The sequence below is a fragment of the Neopsephotus bourkii genome, unplaced genomic scaffold (genome assembly GCF_033783945.1).
Source record: "Neopsephotus bourkii isolate Nb327-2 ecotype Australia unplaced genomic scaffold, CSIRO-AGI_Nbou_v1 NB_318, whole genome shotgun sequence".
In the NCBI taxonomy this organism is placed as follows: Eukaryota; Metazoa; Chordata; class Aves; order Psittaciformes; family Psittacidae; genus Neopsephotus; species Neopsephotus bourkii.
The window spans coordinates 1,351,506-1,371,325 of NW_026900826.1; the positions used below are offsets into that span (position 1 = coordinate 1,351,506).

General features: G+C 38.3%; 1 protein-coding gene across 1 annotated transcript in view; it reads right to left on the reverse strand.

Annotated features, from left to right (window-relative positions):
* Positions 1 to 775: 775 nt before the first annotated feature.
* Positions 776 to 19,820, reverse strand: part of TRPM7 (transient receptor potential cation channel subfamily M member 7) — a 60,225-nt gene continuing 41,180 nt past the window's right edge. Inside the window, exons 20-40 of the mRNA XM_061347324.1 lie at positions 19,636 to 19,764; positions 18,874 to 19,158; positions 17,602 to 17,776; positions 16,926 to 17,058; positions 15,927 to 16,111; positions 15,406 to 15,538; positions 14,238 to 14,953; positions 12,083 to 12,159; positions 11,218 to 11,277; positions 9,761 to 9,842; positions 9,297 to 9,367; positions 7,500 to 7,537; positions 6,774 to 6,799; positions 6,592 to 6,642; positions 6,445 to 6,510; positions 5,536 to 5,819; positions 5,154 to 5,236; positions 4,227 to 4,432; positions 3,269 to 3,320; positions 3,071 to 3,177; positions 776 to 2,337 (exon numbers count right to left, since the gene is read on the reverse strand). Of these exons, the coding sequence (XP_061203308.1) occupies positions 2,207 to 2,337; positions 3,071 to 3,177; positions 3,269 to 3,320; positions 4,227 to 4,432; positions 5,154 to 5,236; positions 5,536 to 5,819; positions 6,445 to 6,510; positions 6,592 to 6,642; positions 6,774 to 6,799; positions 7,500 to 7,537; positions 9,297 to 9,367; positions 9,761 to 9,842; positions 11,218 to 11,277; positions 12,083 to 12,159; positions 14,238 to 14,953; positions 15,406 to 15,538; positions 15,927 to 16,111; positions 16,926 to 17,058; positions 17,602 to 17,776; positions 18,874 to 19,158; positions 19,636 to 19,764 (3,090 nt within the window). The 3' untranslated portion in view covers positions 776 to 2,206. The remainder of the gene's footprint in view (positions 2,338 to 3,070; positions 3,178 to 3,268; positions 3,321 to 4,226; positions 4,433 to 5,153; positions 5,237 to 5,535; positions 5,820 to 6,444; positions 6,511 to 6,591; positions 6,643 to 6,773; positions 6,800 to 7,499; positions 7,538 to 9,296; positions 9,368 to 9,760; positions 9,843 to 11,217; positions 11,278 to 12,082; positions 12,160 to 14,237; positions 14,954 to 15,405; positions 15,539 to 15,926; positions 16,112 to 16,925; positions 17,059 to 17,601; positions 17,777 to 18,873; positions 19,159 to 19,635; positions 19,765 to 19,820) is intronic.

A 19,820-nucleotide genomic window follows, 5' to 3' on the forward strand; every position in this document is an offset into this window, starting at 1 on the left:
GCAGATGTGCAGAGATCCTCACAGCGTTAACCGCTCCACATTGTACATACACTCCCCAACCGTATTTGTCCCTTTTGGTCTTGGAAAGGCTTCAGGCCACAGTCACTGCAGCACTCCCCACAATCACACCCCCACAATCACACCCCCACCATCACACACAAGTTACACCTGTATTTGCTAAGGAATAAGAAACAGGCCAAACTCCTGCAAATGGGTATCATGCTCTAAAAATCAACTGTGCACTGTTAAGTATTTGTCAGGAAACAAAAGGTTACTTACCTTCTATTTATGATTTAACCAAAATGCGACCAAATTCAGTGTATGAAATAGGAAGAACATTTTCATAACACCCAAACCACTCTCAATTTGGAAAGCCAGCCTCACTGCCAGCTTCTCTTACAGATTAACTGTTGCTGTTATTTGGCCAAGAATGTAGCATCACAAAGGTCTAAGTACCTCTCGAATACCTGCCTACTACCTCACAGCAACACAAGGGGATGCAGTCAGGCATCCAAGCAGCAGCTCCTAATTTAAGATGAACATTGTCAAGAGCTTTAAGATACTTTTATCTCATTTACTCATTAATTTCATCACGTTTGTCTTCTATGAGAGTTTTCACTCCTCCCCTTCCTCCCAGTTTCTGGTGTTAGTCCTAGTTGAGATACCTCATAGGTGGGCAAGTGCTCTGACCCAGCATGGCAAATTCTACTTTTCCACACACAGAGTTACATAAATCCACCCAAGCCACCTTTCAGACTCATGTGGACAGCAGAAGTCTGTAAACAAGAATAAATTTATTTTAGATTCTTTAAAGATTTAATGATATACAAAATGTATACAGTATTATATCCTTATAACATTTCACCTTTCCCCATCAAACATAAAACACCATTTAAACAGCTATTGTGTTCGTGCCTTAGGTCTGTATCTATAAGATACACTACTGAATAAAAAATTTATAGAGCTATATACTGCCCTTTTAATTAAAAATTACAAATTAGTACCTATGTAACAAAAGAAAATCGCAGCATGAAACTTCAGTTGGACAACAGTTCTTCCTTGCTGAATGCTCAACAATATTTGGGACAGTTAAATTACATTTTATTGGCATGAAGGTGCATTGCAATCTCCCGTACTTTACACGATGCTAATCCAACCCTAGTCTCTCTTAAATAAGTACCACAGATAACATAACATTAAAGATGTATTCTACACAATTTTTTAAATACATTTACAAGTTCTGTGTACATTCGGGTTTGATATACTGGTTTTACAAGCTCTTTGGAAGGCATAACTTCAGAAGCAGTCACTATATACGAGGAAAAGCACTTCCAACTTGTGTTCTCACAAGGCAACTTATTTGGACCAACACGTACTATTTCTTCTATTCAATATGTTTATACCAGTCTATCATGGCTTTGTTACTATTTGACAGTGACCTGGTAAAATTGAAATGTGTAAAACAAGAAATTTCATTATGCACGATTAGGGCTCTATTCCTCACACACACATAAAACAAAATGCAAAAAACAAAACCCAAACCAAACAGCGTTACAGCTGTGAAGCTGAATCAAGACTGAGGAGATCTGGGAGAACTCTCACTATTGGAACAGGTCAAGTTCCTGCCTTCAACCTCAGCCTACTGGCATCACATACACACCTCATTTGGCTCTGTCCTCTTCAAAAGGCCAGATGAAAAGACATCTGGTGAGAAAATGTTAGTGGAATACTTCCAAGCCTACTCAAAGAATACCCTGGCATTACAGAGGTAGGTGCTTTCTCCCATCTTCTGCTGATTGACAGTAAGACAGCTGCCAAATAGACAAAAGCATTACCTTAAAACACCAACTACCAAAATCCTTCTGGTGGAAGGCATACTGCGCACCACAGGACTACAGAGAGAAAATCCTCCATGAAACCAGAACACAACAAAAAATAAACTTTCTGCTAAAAAGCCCCTTTAAAACCAATTCTGAGATACTTGTCATTATTCCACCTTTAAAATGAGCAGCCGCCACGCTGTTCTCTGCAGACGATTATCACAAGTTCTTAGGTCCTTAGATAATGAACCGGCCAAAATCCCACTTATAAGTCAAGCAATCATCGTTTTGACATATCTTTCTTTTAATTACAGTGAAGGAAAGCTAAGTGACAACTCTGTGACATTCCATGAAGTTTGGATGAAGCCGCTGATTTGGTCACATCATTAGAGCATCAATCGAATAGAATTAGCTGAATCGGATTCTTTGGTGCAGCTTCCAGGCTGAATTGTCAATTCAGGGGATTCATCCTGAGGAAATATGATCTTGTCAGGTGTGTAATCATTCCTCTTCAGATCTGTACAAACGAAACAAAGTCTTATTGAATTACCATTTCTTGAGCTAGTAGAATCAATGGGGCATAAGTGCCTTTCAAGGAATGGGGTATGCACGTGTACTTGTAAAGGATAATTCCACTGTCTCAGAAGAGGATGTTTTTATCATGCATTTCAACAGAAGCCTACAGCTCTGCTTTTAAAAGTGATGGAAACCTCAGAATTATTTTACTTATAGATATTACAGCAAGTATTGTGTCAGCTTCCCATGGAAATCAGATCCTTCCACGATCTGTTTTGATGTTACCAGGATTTACAACTCAAACTTATAATAAATGACATGTCTTCACGTGAGGAAGAATCTCAAAGTGTGAAATAGGCAGGAACTGTGAAAGTTCCTTACACTGTTCTGCTGGTTCTAAAAGCCTGAATCAGAGAAACAGTTTCAAGGTTTGAGATGAGCATAGTGTTGTCCATGCAGCAAAAATATCTGAAATTACTTTAACAGAATGGATTCCTGCAGACCTAGATGTGATTTTAAAAACCAACCACAAAACAAGCAACCCCAAACACCACAGCTCATCTCAGTTACTTCATCTGGGATTTCATCTTAAAATGGCACATCGCTTTAGACAAAGTTCTAAACCTGCTGTTTACAACTTACTCCACTTGCACACCACCACGTAACTATTTCATTAATTTACATCATACAAGATCTGATGAGTGTCTCAGCCAAAGAAATACAGCAACTCTTACCAGGAAGTTTAAGTTTCCTGCAGCAGGAATTACAGTGATGCTTCGCTCTGAAGTTTTTTATTGCATCCTCTCCCAAATTGGCAGGCCCAAACACCATATCATATGACCTTGGAAACAAAGTGCACATCAGCATGGGTTACATGTGTTCTCTGGTGAAAGCTTTACACTACTTTTCTTTACATCCTCCTTTAACCTTACCTTTTTTCTCCAGCCTTTATCACAGAGGGATCTGTCAAATTTTCACCAACACCTTCAGACAGCACATGAAGAAGAAGTTAAATCTGATACATTACATAAATGCATTAATACTGAAAAGCCTCAGCATCCTTAGCTATGACTTGTCAGCTTCCCCAAGAATACAAGCAGAGAAAACCCAACACGCCAAGCCCAACCCAATCACAAATGCTATGTGATATTCTACCCTTATAAAAATTGCCCCTAAACAAGCATTTTGTACTTTTCTGATTTCTTCCACCTATTTTTACATCTGCCTGCAATTCCTAACTTCAGTTTTCACCTGCAACAAAGAAGTTTCCTACCTAGTTCTCATAGCCGAAATATCTGACACCCAGCTCCGGACAAACACAGTTACCACACTGGCACTACACGAATGTGCCAAACCCCAGAAATTTTCTTATGGTGCATATTGTTAGGGAAATATACATGGTATTTATATCCTCAGTGCTGCTGCAAGATTTAATGCCTATCAGAACAACGAAACCGGTGAAGGGCCTAGAGCACAAGTCTTGTAAGTTGCAGCCAAGGGAACTGAGTTTGTTCAGCCTACAGAAAAGGTGGCTCAGGGGAGACCTTGTTGCTCTCTACAACTACCTGAAAGGAGGCTGTAGCAAGGTGGGGGTCAGTCTCCCAAGTACATGGCCACAGGAGATTTGGACTGGATATGATGTGTAGATGCTGTGCTTAGGGACACACACAGTTTAGGGATGAACTTGGCAGTGCTGGGTTAGCAGTTGGACTTGATACTCTCAGATGTCTCTTCCAACATCAACAACCATAGGTTCAGATTAACTACACTAAAATGCACTAAAAATGTTTGCTATTTATTATAGACATACACATTCTTAATAAAACGCTATCACAAAAGAAATTACCACATACTGTGGCCCCAGTCCCAGTTTCAAAATAAGGACATTACCTTGCAGATCCAGTACCAACAATTCTCCTCTTGTATACTCATATGTCCAGTGGCTGAAAGCTAGCATAACCTCCTCCAGCATGTTAGTTGGAATTATTTCATCACCATTATTGTTGTTATATTTTCTGAACTCTCCAGTCATGCATTCTTCAACTGCAAACCACTGGCCAGCAGAGTGGCAATATAACAGGAAAACTTCCAGGAACCTAGTAAAAAGCATATATAATGAATAGATTTCCAAAATAAATGGCAAATATATCATTGCTACTAGATTTGTATTTGTTTTACTAATAATTGTGTAATAGTTTCAAATTATTCAGAAGTCATTTATGTTCCTCAATTAGAACCACAGAATAGTTAGGGTTGGAAAGGACCTTAAGATCACCCAGTTCCAACCCCCCTGCCATGGGCAGGGACACCTCACACTAAACTATATCACCCAAGGCCTCGTCCAACCTGGCCTTGAACACTGCAAGGGATGGAGCATTCACAACTTCCCTGGGCAACCCATTCCAGTGCCTCACCACTCTTACAGTAAAGAACTTCTTCCTTATATCCAATCTAAACTTCCCCTGTTTAAGTTTTAACCCATTACCTCTAGTCTTGTCACTACAGTCCCTAATGAAGTAGTCCATCCCTAGCACGCCTATAGCCCCCCTTCAGATACTGGAGGCTGCTATGAGGTCTCCACGCAGCCTTCTCTTCTCCAGGCTGAACAGCCTCAACTTTCTCCACCTATCTTCATTCAGAACTGGTGCAAAAAAGTGACAACACAAAATGCTGACAAGGATAACTCTGCTTGACACATTCATAGTTATGTCCTGAGACACCTCAATACCTTAATATATTTGATCTGTCTGTCAACAACCCTGCAAGCAGCTTCTGTGTCAAAACCATGCCGCACGACAGAAGTTTAAATACACTCACCTCGGAGAGTAGGGAATCGATTTGGGCTTCATTTGATTGAAAGCAAAAGTGAGCTTCTGTGCTGCCCTCTGCTGTTGGATTTCCTGCAATGCAAAGCCCGTACGTCATCAGCTGCACTGTATGACAGCGAACGTTAAGGAGGCAAAAGGCAGCAGGGTCAGCATCTATTCCCACGAGGCAATGTAACAAATTACACGATTTCTGAATTCTTCTTTAAATTATGGCTACATTTGAAGTTTTTAACCCTTCAGCTCACACAGAATCCCACACTAACCTTTGTTTAGATAAGTATATATTAGTTTGAGGGGAGGGGGTGAGAGAGGTAGAATTCTGATTCAACATTCCATGTTTATGTTTAATAACCGACAAGGATAAAACTTACTCTCAAGCACAAGTGTAATACAGTATCCTCCTTATAAATGCTTGACCAAGTATTCACAACTTCAGGAAGAAAAGACTTGATGATATAAAGATGCCCAGATTTCAGGATGTCATACTCTGACCATGTGCATACTACTTTAAGAGCTCGACGTAAACCTCCTCCCATCTCCTCTTTACTTAAAAATTCAATTTTAGCACAGAGCCCTAGCTGTGACCAGGAAGACATGCTATTGTTCAAGATGCTGGGAGAGCTTTCTTCAAGGCGATACACAGTGACTGGTTCACCTGCGTTAGAACACAAAAAGCAAGTACTGCACTCAATTTTCCAAGTTGAAAAGCACATAAAACCTACAGTTTCTTAGACTTGAACATGCTGCAATATTATGTTGTTACTAACATCCTAAATTAACAAAAAAATTAAACTAACCAGGGGAAGACTGCTCTCCAACTTCTTTCATTCAGCAGCAAAGTAGTACAGCAGTTCTTTCCTCCTAATTAGAACTACTAACGACACTGCTCAAACAGCTTTAAGAACACTGAATAAATGTTTGCTTACAGTTTATACAAACCAAGACAAGTTAAAGGAATCCATCCAGAATAGTTTGCTACAAAAACTACAATACCATCCTCACTGTATCACCTCTTCTGAGGACAACTACAATTAAATACAGATTTCCTAATGAAGTGAGCTGCCCTAGAAAAGGTGTCATACTCATTTAAATTTCTGAGTGTTGCGAGACCAACACTAGACTTCCTTGTGCTTGTTAGCACTTCAGTTTCACACTTGCTGGATGCAAGCGTGGAATCTGGCTTAACCATTCTGCATTAGAATGTATCTGTAACGAGTTTGCTTTTGTTTTCTTCCCTCAAAAGACCACAGTGAAGCAGCAACAAGAAGTACAGTCCTTACCTCTCGGAGGCACAGGAGTAAATGGAATGCTCTGTGATAATCTCATCAAGTTATTTCTTTCTACAGCTAGAGGAAAATTACAGTATTTGTTAAAGATCTAATAAGCATCAATAAAAGCATAAACATGAGTTCATAAGAGGGACTAACCTGAATAATAGTAATTGATATCCATGATAGGCTTGAAAGGAGAAGCAATGCCTGAAAGAGATTTTTTTAAATAATAGTAATAATGATAACCACACTATTATGCTAGTTCCAAATGCTCAGTAGTTAAATACATTCTCATGGAGACCCAAACAGTCGCTTGTTTACAGCAGAAACAAACTTACCATTCAATGCATCTTCTTCAGAAGGCCTGTGAAATGCCACAAAACCAACAGTCATTACTACTTAAAAACTTAACTGTGTATTCCCCAATTCTGACGCATCATCCTAGGTCACCTTGTTAACCTCACAACACTACTTTTATCCTATTTTTCAAGGGCAGTACAGGTTTCTTAATTACAAAGCAGTAATGGAAGCTGTTAAGTAATCTCCTGTTTTCAGAGCTCTACTTTAAATACCACCAAGTCACGCACAACATTTTGCAAAGTTTGCATCACAAGCGCTCTTTCCCACAGAGGTGCTTTTAATTAACTTGTTCACAAGAGCTTACCCTTCTGTTATCAGGTTAATCAGGTAATGGCTTTAACAGTTAACTGAGGGGATAATTGGCAACAAGAGCAACGTCTGCACAATTCCAGAGAAGGTTTACTGTTTGGAAGGCTGGCTAAAGTCCTTTACCAGGAAGCTAGCTCCTTAATAAGTGTCAACACAGTCATTTTCATTTAAGGGCATGTTTTGCCCTCTGACATGTGACCCCATTAATCTAAATAGAACCTGTCAAAGCATTCCAGTGAACACATTCAGTTATTTATTAGGGGGAAAAAAAGCCCTAAAGCCTTGTTTTTTCATTAAATGCAACTGAACACCACCACAGTCAAAGACAACCCAAAAAAAACACAAATGGAAATACAGAGTAATAAAACTGCTCCATTAGTAGAAAGCTTACTTACATTTGACCGCTATTTGAAGGTCTACCTTGTAACCAATCCTTTGGAATAAAAGAAAGGAAAAACAAAGAAGTTTTCAGTTTTGTAAGGAAAGAAGAGCACATTTAATTAGGGCTGGGGCAGAAATGTATTTTAAGACTTTCCATACAGCCTATTTATTGGAAATACTTCATCAGACTGTACTGAACTGCAGTTGAATGGAAAGACTCTAATCAAAGTTAGAAATGGTAACTACAATTAAAAGGTAAGGCTATATATTCACAGAATCACAGAATGGCTGGAGCTGGAAGGGACCATTGGAGGTCACCTAGTCCAACGTCCTTGCTCGAGCACAAGCAGGGTCACCTACAGCACATTACTCAGGATTGCTTCCAGATGACTCTTGAATAGCTCCAGGAAGGAGACTCCACAACCTCTCAGGGCAACCTATTCCAATGCTCAGTCACCCTCACAGTGAAGTTCCTCCTCATGTTCAGGTGGAACTTCATGTTTTAGTTAATGCCCATTGCATCTGACCTATTGCCTGGTACCACTGAGAAAAATCTGGCACCCTCCTCTTGACACCCTCCCTTCATATACTTATATACTCATCAGATTCCTCCTGAGCCTCTTCTTCTCTAGGCTAAACAGGCCCAGCTCCCTCAGCCTTTCCTCCTCAGAGACATGCTCCAGACTGTTCACCATTCTACCAGCCCTCTGATGGACCCTTTCCAACAGTTCCTTGTCTTTCTTGTACTGGGGAGCCCAGAACAGGACACAGTACTCCAGTGAGGCCTCACGAGAGCCACACAGAGGGGGAGGACTACCTCCCTCAACCTGTTGGAAATGCTCTTACTAATGCACCCAAGAATACCACTGGCCTTCTTGGCCAGAAGGCCACACTGCTGGCTCATGGTTAACTTATCCACCAGGACCCCCAGGTCCCTCTCCACAGAGCTGTTTTCCAGCAGGTCAGCCCCCAACCTGTACTGGTGCATGGGGTTATTCCTCCCCAGGTGCAGGACCCTGCACTTGCCTTTGCTGAATTCCGTGAGGTTCATCTCTGCCCATCTCTCCAGCCTGTCCAGGTCTTGCTGAATGACAGCACAGCCTTCTGGTTTATCAGTCACTCCTCCCCAGTGTTGTACCATCAGCAAACTTGCTGAGGAGGCACTCTATGCCTCCATCCAAGTCATTGATGAATAAGTTTTAACAGTCCTGGACCTTGTATTGACCCTTGGGGGACACTGCTAGTTACAGGTCTCTTAACTACACATTGTGCTACTGACAACCCTCTGAGCTCCGCCACTCTTCCAGTTCTCAATCCACCTCACCATCCACCTATACAGCCCACACTTCCTGAGCTTGCCTATGAGGGTGTCAGAGGAGACAGTGTCAAAAGCCCCACTGAAGTCCAGGTAGACAACATCCACTGCTCTCCCCTCATCCATCCATCCAGTTGTCCCATTGCAGAAGGCAGTCAGATTGCTTAAGCATGATTTCCCTTTGGTGAATCCATGCTGACTACTCCTGATCACCTTCACTAGTGTTTTATGGATTATATAAATAATTCTTTTCTCAAACAATAAGTGGGAGTTTTTTTCCATAAACAGGAAGAAGCATAGGTTTTCATAGTGAGAATATACACAAAATGTTGTCAAGAACACACACTTCTTCCCTCAGCCAAAACAGGCCTCCTTCTGTTGCTTCTGAACAAATGAATTCACAAATCAGTATTACTCTTTACAAAATCTGTTTCTTCTCCTTTATTTGCTCAGTTTCTAGTTCTGCTTAACAACAACAAAAAAGGTTGATACAAACCGTCAGTAGGGCTGCTTTGGAGTCTACCTGCTGAGTGTCTTCAGTCGATGCCCTTCTACTCTTGCTGTATACTATGAATGAAAGAGATTTGTAACTGGACAAAGAATAGCATGTGTCATTGTTAGTTACCTATTTCCTAACAAAGTGAGCAACTAGACAGCTTAATGTGGTTCATTACCCTGATCCACAAGTATTTGATCTTCACAAGTTTCCAGCACAGCCCTGATTACATCACTTAGCTTTTTATGACTCTAGCTATCTGTGCCAAATACAAGGTAACTGAATTAAGCTGGCATGACTAGAAGAACCACAAGGAGACACAGGAGCAGATTAAAGTAGCACCAACCATAAAAGTATCTTAAGACACTTTAACTTCTTGTGTTCCCTTTGCATGTTCTTAGAATACACATTATCAACACAATTTACAGATAAAATTAGGTCACCTGAAGAGACAACATACTTACATTGTTCTGCATGGGCTGCCAGAGGGTCAGTAGACCCAGCACAAGAACTAGATTGTCTTAGACCACCATCAGTTTGAAGGCCCTAAAAAGACAAAACAAGCATCATTATCCACCATTAAAATCTGCCCAGTTCTCTTTTCTAGGACTATCAGGTTTCTTTTCTTTTTATTATTATTTATTTTAACCTTCTGGATGTACCTCAAATACCTTGCACAAAAATGTACAAGCTAAGTGCATAATTCAGTTAAAATGCTCTTCACAGCACACCATCAGCTCTGACATTTTCAGGTGCACATTGACTACTGAGCCATACTGAAAGAGTTCTTTTAAAGAGAACATTACACATGAATACAACTACAGAAATGTACATTACCAGCACAAACTTCAGCTATTCTGTCACATGCCTTTGTTAGCTACCAGTTCTTATTTAAGAATGTAGTTCTGAGAGAAAGAAACTTAAGTTCAGTTTGAGCCCACTGAAAATAGAAACAAAATCTAGAAGTCTTGGCACATAAAAATTTACAGTTTAGGAATGGAATTTCCTCATGGATATACTCCTTAATAATAATCACATACTTTATGAGTATCTACTGACGTGGTCTGCTTTTGACAACAAAATACTTCTTTTGTAAAAAAGGAGAAAGGGAGTTTCATCACAAACAGAACTACACATGTAGTGTAGTGACACAGGGCTGGAACATTCTTCACAACCAGCTTATTAATTCCAACAATTACCTAAATAAAATGTAAAACAAAATCAAGATTTTGATCAATAAAAGCTAGAACTTGGAGTTTTCTATGAAATATGCCCTGCTTTTGATTGCAAGATTTATAACAATTAGGAAATCGTTACCACCCTTTTTCACCCTTATACACACACCCACACACCTGAACACATACACACATGCCTGTGTGTATGTGAATGTGTGTCAAAAACATGGGTAACTGTGTGTGTTTATATATACATACATATACATATAGGTGTGTGTATATACATACATACATATATATGTATGTAAGAGAAAGACTATTTCTTTACATCCCTGAACACTCTATTGCAATGCAACACAGAGAATGCACCTGTTGGAAGTATCTTCTGAAGACCCATTTTTAGGCCTATATGCATTTCAGCGTTCAGCATACATCTTCAGCATCTTACAACCAATGACTGTAGCGCCTACAGGAAAGGTTAGAATCAAACCAGTCCCACCAGTAAAGATGGGATAACTCTGTTACTAAGCATCTAAGAACAGCAATACTGTCTGGAAATGCTACTGGATTTTTCATCCCAGTAATGTCAAACACCAGAATGATTTAGACCTACATCAAGGAGACATCCAGCTGTACTTGTACAAAGGTTCAACTGTACAACTTTTTTTCCCTGATTTCACTGTAAAGAATACATTCAGTATCTGGTGAAAATAATGCCTCAATAAATGGAAACCTTCACCACTTACTTGAAGTCTGGTTGTCTCTATGCCCTCCAGTATAGCTTTTTTGAAGTCTTCCTGTTGCTCCTGTTAAAGAAAGAACAAAGCAAACCGTAAACATTATTACCAGAAAACCTATGCCAAAAATACACACTAAAAGCTTTAAGGTCACACATTATACTTATCAATCCAGATCAACAGAACACTGACACTGCAAATGGTCATCATGCAATTCTCAAGTCAGATTCTCCCCCCAGCTGAGGGGTAACTGCAAATGGTAACTCATATTTACTAACTTAACAGCTACAGTGAGAAAACTTGCTTTTTTACACATATTATAGCACTCCGAGGACAAGTCGGTTATGATTAGTCACTCCCTGTTTAGCTATTTTTATTCTTTCAGAACATGGAAATTATACGTACATCTGAGTTTATGACAAGTTTATTAAAAAGGCCTTTTCTTCTTGGAAGCGTAATGAACAACTTTTGCCACTTTAAAAAATCATATACATTACCATCTTGCTCTATAAAATATAAGTAACTGAAATCTTCCTTAATGCTGATCTTGAAATTTATGAGTGCCACATATTTCATTAAACACTAATTACAGGATAATTTTATCTCAATTCACAGTTGTAGTCATCTCAGCTTTCACAACCTGAGTTCTTGTTTAATATTTCATTAGTATCACATTATGAAACAATCAGTACTTGATGCGTAGTTAAGGTCGCATGAGTTTTCACTACATTTTTTTTAAATCACAAACCAGAGACACGATCCTTCTAGGGTGCATTGTGCAAGTTCTTAGACTTTCTCAAAATACATTGCGAAGTTGTGGTTAAAGGAGAATTATCCCCATTAACGCATCTAACAGAATGTCTTCCGTGCTTACCTCAATATCAGCACTTCTTTCTTTCATTTTGCTTGCCACCTCTTTAAACCGCTGTAACTCCATGCTGTCTCTGTGACCTTTGACACAGTGAATTCAAAAAGAGTATTCAAAATCAAAGGCAACCTCCGATTTTCTGACCATGCCAATAGTTTCATCACCATAGCACAGGGTTACAAACAGTCTAGAGTTCTGTGTCCCTGTTTGCACTAGAGAAGACTTTCTAAACACACTAAAGTAAAAATCAGTGTAATAAAATATTAACAAGAATATCGATTTTCCTGCATTAAGGTGTGGATTACCACAATTCAAAAAGAAAAACTAGCATTTTAAAGTTTTACTTGAGGGGATGTTCCTCACATGGAAGGAACAGGGCAGTCTGAATTACAGGATTTTTATGTATGCATGACTAATGAAGGAAAAACGCAGGCAATGTTCTTGAGGTAGCTTTTACAATATACCCTTCATCCTCCCAGTTGCAGGAAATACTTGTCAGAATTTTAGCAAGCATATGGCTTTCTAATGAAAAAAGAAAAAAAAATCTACTTGGCTTCACAATGGAAAGCTGCACTGTACCACAAGCTTTATAAAACATGGCCAGTGAGAATGAAGAGTATGTTCTAAATGCTAGAGAGGTCAGAGGACCACACACTAAAAGGTCGGCTTCAGCAAAATAAGTATAGTTAGTATTCAAAGTTATTAGTGGTGAAGTACATTTAAGGATTAGGTAAGAGTTAGACAAACACTGTCCCTTAATTCTGTTTAGTCTTGCTTTCTGAATTAAAAAGTCTTCTTTTTTTAAACCATAAGGACATGATAAACAAATAAGCTCGTGAGTGTACAAATGTGTAGATACTCTTCCTACACATACACAAATATAAAATGATACTGCATGTAGGTAACTACTTCGAATTCCAAGTTTCACAGAGTAGAACAAACTCTTGTCTAAAGATTTAAATGTTTATGTCCTCAACAAACCTTTCTGGGCAAGACAAACCTCTGCAGGCAACCTGACAACTCCAGATTGTGATCTTCTGCCATACATTAGGCGTACTTAAAGCTTTATCTACTTCACAGAAATCAGTTAGTAAACCCACACCTGTGTTTTGCAATGAATCTGCCACTGTTTTACTGTTCAAATATGCAAGTAACTCTAACCAGAAATGTGCATGTTTTTGCTGTTAAGCAAAACTTGAGCAGAGGCATAATGCTGTATTTAATAAAAGGACTTTGGAAGCTTCCAGAACAACTACCAAAAGATACATTAGCTTAGGCAACAGTGGAAGATCCCAGTTACAACAGTGTTTAGAAATATAGTATAGGAGGATCCCTCAGCTTGACACAGATACCATGAAGATACTTGTTCAGGATTCCATCAGCCTAAGAAGTCTTCTGTAATTACGTCAAGAAATAGACAATATTTTTGATTTATGCAATGAGAAGGTAGGAGCTTTATGAGTCACCAAAGGTTTGTCTACAGTGCCCGTACCAAGTTGTAGAGCTGCTAATTGCACAGAACTGCTACACTCAACAACTGGCTAATGTTTTTCAGAAAAATATTGTCTATATGACAGAATTATAAAGAAATTATAATTAAAGTTAAAACAAATAAATTCAAGCAACACAGGGAAATTAGAGATGTTAAAAGCAAAAAGAAGCAGAGCAAAATGGTAGAATAAAGTCACCTGCAACCAGAATACACCCAAAATACCATACAATTCTTGATAAGTCAAACCTTGTGGCTTAGATTTGGTCCACAGTTTATGAAGCAGTCCCATAAGGATGTTAGAACATAAATCTTGGTTTTGTAGTTCCATTGCATGGACATGCTGACTTTTGGAAAGTTCATCTTTAATATTCAATTTTCCATGTGAGCCGCTACAGTTGACTGCTGATGTCAAGTCGCCAGTAGACAAAGAGAACTTCCTTTGGGGGTTGCTCTTCGATAAGCTGACAGTGGACTGGTGATCACATTTGTCAACTCTGCAGCTGTAGTTACCATTAGTGTCACTCTCATCATGAATGAAACCACAATTAACGTATCCTCCATTTTCAACACAAGGTTGGGTGAAAGCAAGGCAAGCAGAGCCAGAAGCAAGAGGATAAGAGCAGCTAATAACGACTGCAGGACATTCAGAATCTACTTTGTTATACTTACCCACGAATGCACCAAATTCTACATTATTATCTCCTTCTGTAGCCTTAGAGAAAACAGTCTCTTCACGCTTTGCTGAAGAATCCAGCTGACTTTTGCAACTGGGCCGAGATGGAGTACTAACAAAAAACTTAGCTGTTGGGGATGTTACATGTGGCATGCTGTTGGATGAATTGCCTAATTTTTTACTTTTACTAGTGGATTTTGAGATCTCTGAAGCCTGTATTCGCTGGCGAAGCTCTGTAGGGGAAACAGCATTTGAAAATAAGGCACTGCCTGAGGAACCTGCCTCTTGGAAGTTTTTTTCTTCTCTTCGGGGAGCTGGAGCTAACTCCTGACCAATTGTCTTATGCTGGGGATCTTTTTCATCACGTAAAGGAATATTACAGAGTAAAGCATTATTACTTTCAAGGCCTCCTTGTGGAAAAGAACCAAAGACATTTCCAATGCTGTGCTTTTTCCACACCGAAGATCTTAGAGAGCCATCCTCAATAAGGTTTTGTGCCAAATGCTTTGAAATGCTCAATTCCCGGGTGATTTCATTATGAACCTTGCTAGCTTCTGAAGCTTTCTGTGCAGTAAGTGTTTTCAGAGTATCCACAGTTAGAGCAGAGAGATCCTGTAGGTGGCCAATCTGTGAATCTAAAGACTGCAATGACCGTTTTATGTAGTTGACACGATCACCGACTTCCTTTATCTGAATGCACATTTGTTCCACCCTAAGAAAGATCAAATTATGAAATAGCTGTGAAAGGTATTTTTCTCAATATGCAAAAGAAACATCTTTGTAACACTTTCTGCCCATTTAATGAGGAAAAAACTGCTGAAATGTCAAGATAGCATTCACTACAGTATGTACATTTGTACATACTTGAATCACAAAATAAACAACAAAAACTATCAACAGAGGGCCTACAGCACTTTTCCAAATTTATTCAGTTTATTAAAGAATCATGAGAAACTAAATAATATGATTGCCTCAGCTTACTGAGTGCTGCTCAGGAAGCATCAATCCCATATTAGTTTCTGCATAGCAACAGAAAGACATGATCTAAAGTTTGCCTAAATATTCCAGTTCTTGAGCTGCATTTTGCCCCCTTAAAGCACACGTTAAAAGACTGAAGAAATTCTAAGCTCCTATATTCAGCAATTTTATTTGTAAATATTCTACCTTTCAAATGTGACTCGAATCCTCTCCTCACTGCCAGAATGAAATTGATCATCCTTCTCATTGAAATACATCTCAACACAAAGCTCTTCAAAATCATGAAGTTTCTTTTGATCTTCTTCTGTCAGGAAGAGCTCTAGAAAGAGATTTAACAGTTAAGAAGATGTGTATGTATTGAAGTTTTTATCCCCTTTTTAAATTTTCAAAGAGTTTAATAAGAACAGATTTTTTCAGGAGGGAAAAAAATATCTTTGCCCATTAACACTAACAGGAAATCTAATCTGGTTTTGTTTGGTTTTCTCAGAAATTACTTTGGAGATTTCTAGGGGCTGTGAATTATACCACTCAGAAACACTGAAACTTTGAATAGAAATAGTCTTAACCAATATTAAAACCATGGAAAATTAAGAACTTCTTTGACTTTCTTGAGAATACACATAATTAAGAACATAGCACTTTCCTGACAGTTTGCTTTAATCATATAAAAAAAAATACTGCCTTTTTTGGATAATAACTGTTCATACTTGGTCCATCCGAAGTCTTGTCTGTCTTTCTTCTTTTACATACACAACAGAATAGGGAAGCCATGTGGCTAAGAATAATAAGTGGCGGAGGCAGAACAGGTTTCTCATGGTAGGCCATAATGAAATGATAGCGTTGATACTTCCACACAATGTTTGAAATTGCCTTGACTTGTAAATACACGTTGCTGAAAGGGAATGTAAGAACAGAGGAAATATTAACACATCAAGGTGGCTTTTGGGGTGGTGGGAGGGGAGGTGGGTGTTGGTGTTTCGTTTTGGGTTTTTTTCTTTAAACAATCCTGAATTCTGAAGCTAGTTGAGTAAGAGACAAAAGCAAATGCTTTGGTTTTTTACTACAGATTATTTTAATGAAAGTGGAAAACACATTCAAGAAAATACTAGGATCCAAAGCAAGGACAGGGTTAAAAAATTCTCATCCGGTAACATCTCAGTACCTTTCCTCAGAGATAAGTTAACCTGAGATAACATTTCAAGCTTGTCAAACAAACATTTCTAACTAAACCTGGGTTTTGCATCAGAGCACATAAATTCTGCAGCCTGTCACTCTTCAATGTTAATGCTTATAGCGAGCTTAGTTAAGTCTCAGTGAGCTGTTTATTCCTATAAATCAAACCCAGAACTGTAAGACAATTTTCTATTCAACTCAACCAACTAAAGAAAATTAAATGAATTTAGGAACAACAGTAAAAATACAGATCAAGACATGATTCTGTTTCATTTTTGAGAAATTACAAAATACTTTCAAATTCACTTAAACTTCTGATTCCCCAAGCCTCGTAGATATGACATGTACCCGTCACATTACACATTTTCTCACTCTTGCAGTGATGAGGAGATGAGGACCAGCCTTAGAACCTGAAAATACTTACAGCAAATGGGACTGCTCTGAATTGGTATCAGTTCCTTTTATCTTATCACCTTATTGCAGTGAAATAGAAACTTATCAAAGCAAAAATTAACAATTATCCATATACTTACTTGAAAAATGCAATAAGAAGATTAACCATAATTATGTACTGTACAAAGAGGTAGACAGCTTGAAGAAACGGAGTCAACCATGTTCCTGGGCCACAAAGATGAGCAACTTTTTCATCAGAATTATTTGCACACACTGCGTTGGGAAAAAGATACAGAGAAAAATACAAACAACTTTTAGAACTCCCAGCAAGTATAGATAGGGAAAAAATAAAAAAGGTCACTTGTAAAGATTGCAACAATCAGCTATGATGCACTGGTTCTGCAATTTAAAATGTCTCCATGCATTTAGGAATATGGTAGAAAAATTCAGGAGACAACGTTTCTGGTTAATACTACAGTGTAATCACATTACTGGATTTAAAAAAGGGTAATATACTACCACAGCCAACATTTTGGCATGACAGAAATCTTTCTAGGAATAGCCTGGTGAGAAATTGCAATTAAGTGTTTGTTCATTAACAGTGTTCATGCTAAGCCATTAAGCTTTATAAAGGATAATGAAAAGATCAAATCAAGAAGTTACACAGCTACAACCCACAAAGAGACAATCCAAAGAATGGAATCAAGGTCAACAATACTGGGTATTTTGTTTCATAAAATCAAGATTTCATAGACCTTGAGAAGACCTTATCAAAGTAGTTTCCTCCTTACTTGCTTCAAAACTGCAGTGTCTTACCATCAATTTCATAGGCATACACTTCACCAAAAATCATCCAGTATGGATGAAACACAATATCTCTAGCAAGAGTCCAAGATGGTGACTCATCAGGATACAGTATTGCCTTCCTGGGAACACCAAAACTAAGTAGTACAAGTGCCATAATTACCACAATGTAAAACATGTTGGCCACCTATTAACACAAAAAAAAAAAGTCAGTTAACCCACAAGGTCGTAATTATGATTTCACAATGTTAAACACTTTTACAGTGACTGTGGAAGCCTGACAGAATTCTATGTATAGAAGGAAAAGAGTCTGAGACACTTATATTTTAGTCAGAAAATTCTGTTAAATAATAAACCCTGTAAAAAAAATTCTGCCTTTTTCCTGTCCTTTCTTAGAGCATGCTTATATCCTTGGCCAAAGGCAACTGAGACTATTACATTTGTAAGTCAAATATCTATTGTGGATGAGTGGAATCTTATCAAGAGAAACATTCCTTCCTAAGTGCACTCAATAGCTGCACAAAATAGATAGCTTTCCAAGGGCTGAAACACAGAAACTAGACCTCTTGCAAGAAATCAAAGTGAGAAATAAGCAACTTGATGCCCTCATTTTTAAGGAATTACAGGATTCAACTTTGTAGAAACCACTTTATAGAGCAAGAAAAACAAAAACTCTTCCACCTTCCCATATGAAGTTTTCAAGCATTAACATCTTTTAAAGATTTAAAATAGCTCACTGACAGTAAAACTTTTTTATTTTTATACAGTTTGAATATTATTTGTGTGAGAGAAGACCACAACAGAGCCACAATCTATCCCCAGTTTTTTCCAGTACGAAATACAAGGTGCTTTAGGACACAAAAGAAGTTAAACTCTTGCAGCAGAGAATGTAAGGGCAAGAAAACCAAGATTACAAATGCATCTCAGACCCAAAAGGGAAGCAATACTAAATGAATCAAGACAAAAAAGGCATCATCACATTCATTCAGGTCTCTGGCATATAAGAACAAAACAGACTAGAGGAGGAAGATTTGACAGTTTTTTCACACATATGTGACAGAGGAAGCTCCTTAATAAAGGAAGCCTTCTATCAATGGTTGTTTTGAAACACGTCAAGTTACATTCCAACTACCTAATTCTGCACACTGAGTTGCTGACACAGCAAACCAGCATAAGCAACCTCTTTCTCAATAGAACTCTGAAAAAAGTTGTAAATAGACACAGCAAGAAAAATATATTTCAATTTGGGAAAAAACAAAAATCACTAACAAAAGTAGTACTTACCATTTTCCCAATCATCATAACATAAGGGCCAGCCTGTTGATTTACAGCTAGAAAATCCAGTAATCTCACATACCAAAATATTATATTCAGACAGTATGTTATTCGTCCAGCAACAAAGACATAATTTTCTCTGTAAGTGTTTTCACCAAAATTCCCCTTTGCTCCAAATCTTAATGCAAACCCGATGAAGAAAGTGACAATGGCAACTGTGTCACTGATATTGAAGTAATCACTGAACCACACTTTAATCTTCTGATTAATCTTCCCAGCCTCTGACATAAATATCTGCAATAGAAGTAAAAGTCATGGTCACACTCACTGCACAGGGACCCGCACTGAAATATATGAATTACTATCATTTTTATACTTGCAAAAATGAAATAGCTATTTACATGTATAGCTGTTTTACACTGAGAAATACAAACCAGTGTTTTCACTGTGTCAGCTTCACAACAAAGACAAGAAGGATGTATGTTTCCTCCTGCTGAACAATTTAAAAAGGAATTTTGGTTTTAGGGGGCATTTTTTTGGTTGGTTGGGTTTTGTGTGTTTGTTTTTACTTTTGAGGCAGTTGCTATTACAAAAATGAGCCCTTCTTTCCACTTCTTTAGTTGGGCCTGAGGAACCCAAAATTTCTGTCATTTCAAAGCTCATATAAAACTTCTCAAAAGTTTCTTAGGTTCTCTTGTTTCTAAACACAATTTAAAGCATACTGTTTTAATTGACAAAGAAAACTAAAATCCCAGGTTGCTACAGACATACCTCACGAATTTTCTCAATTGCTGATGTGAAAATGTAAGCAATAACAATCCACTCTTGAACGGATGGCAATTCTTCCATTTTTACAAGAACCACAAATGTGTAGAGCATGAGGAATCCTAAGTATGCCAACTAAAACAAGCAATGAAAATTATACATGTTATTACTCAAGGGCTCTTTATAGATGT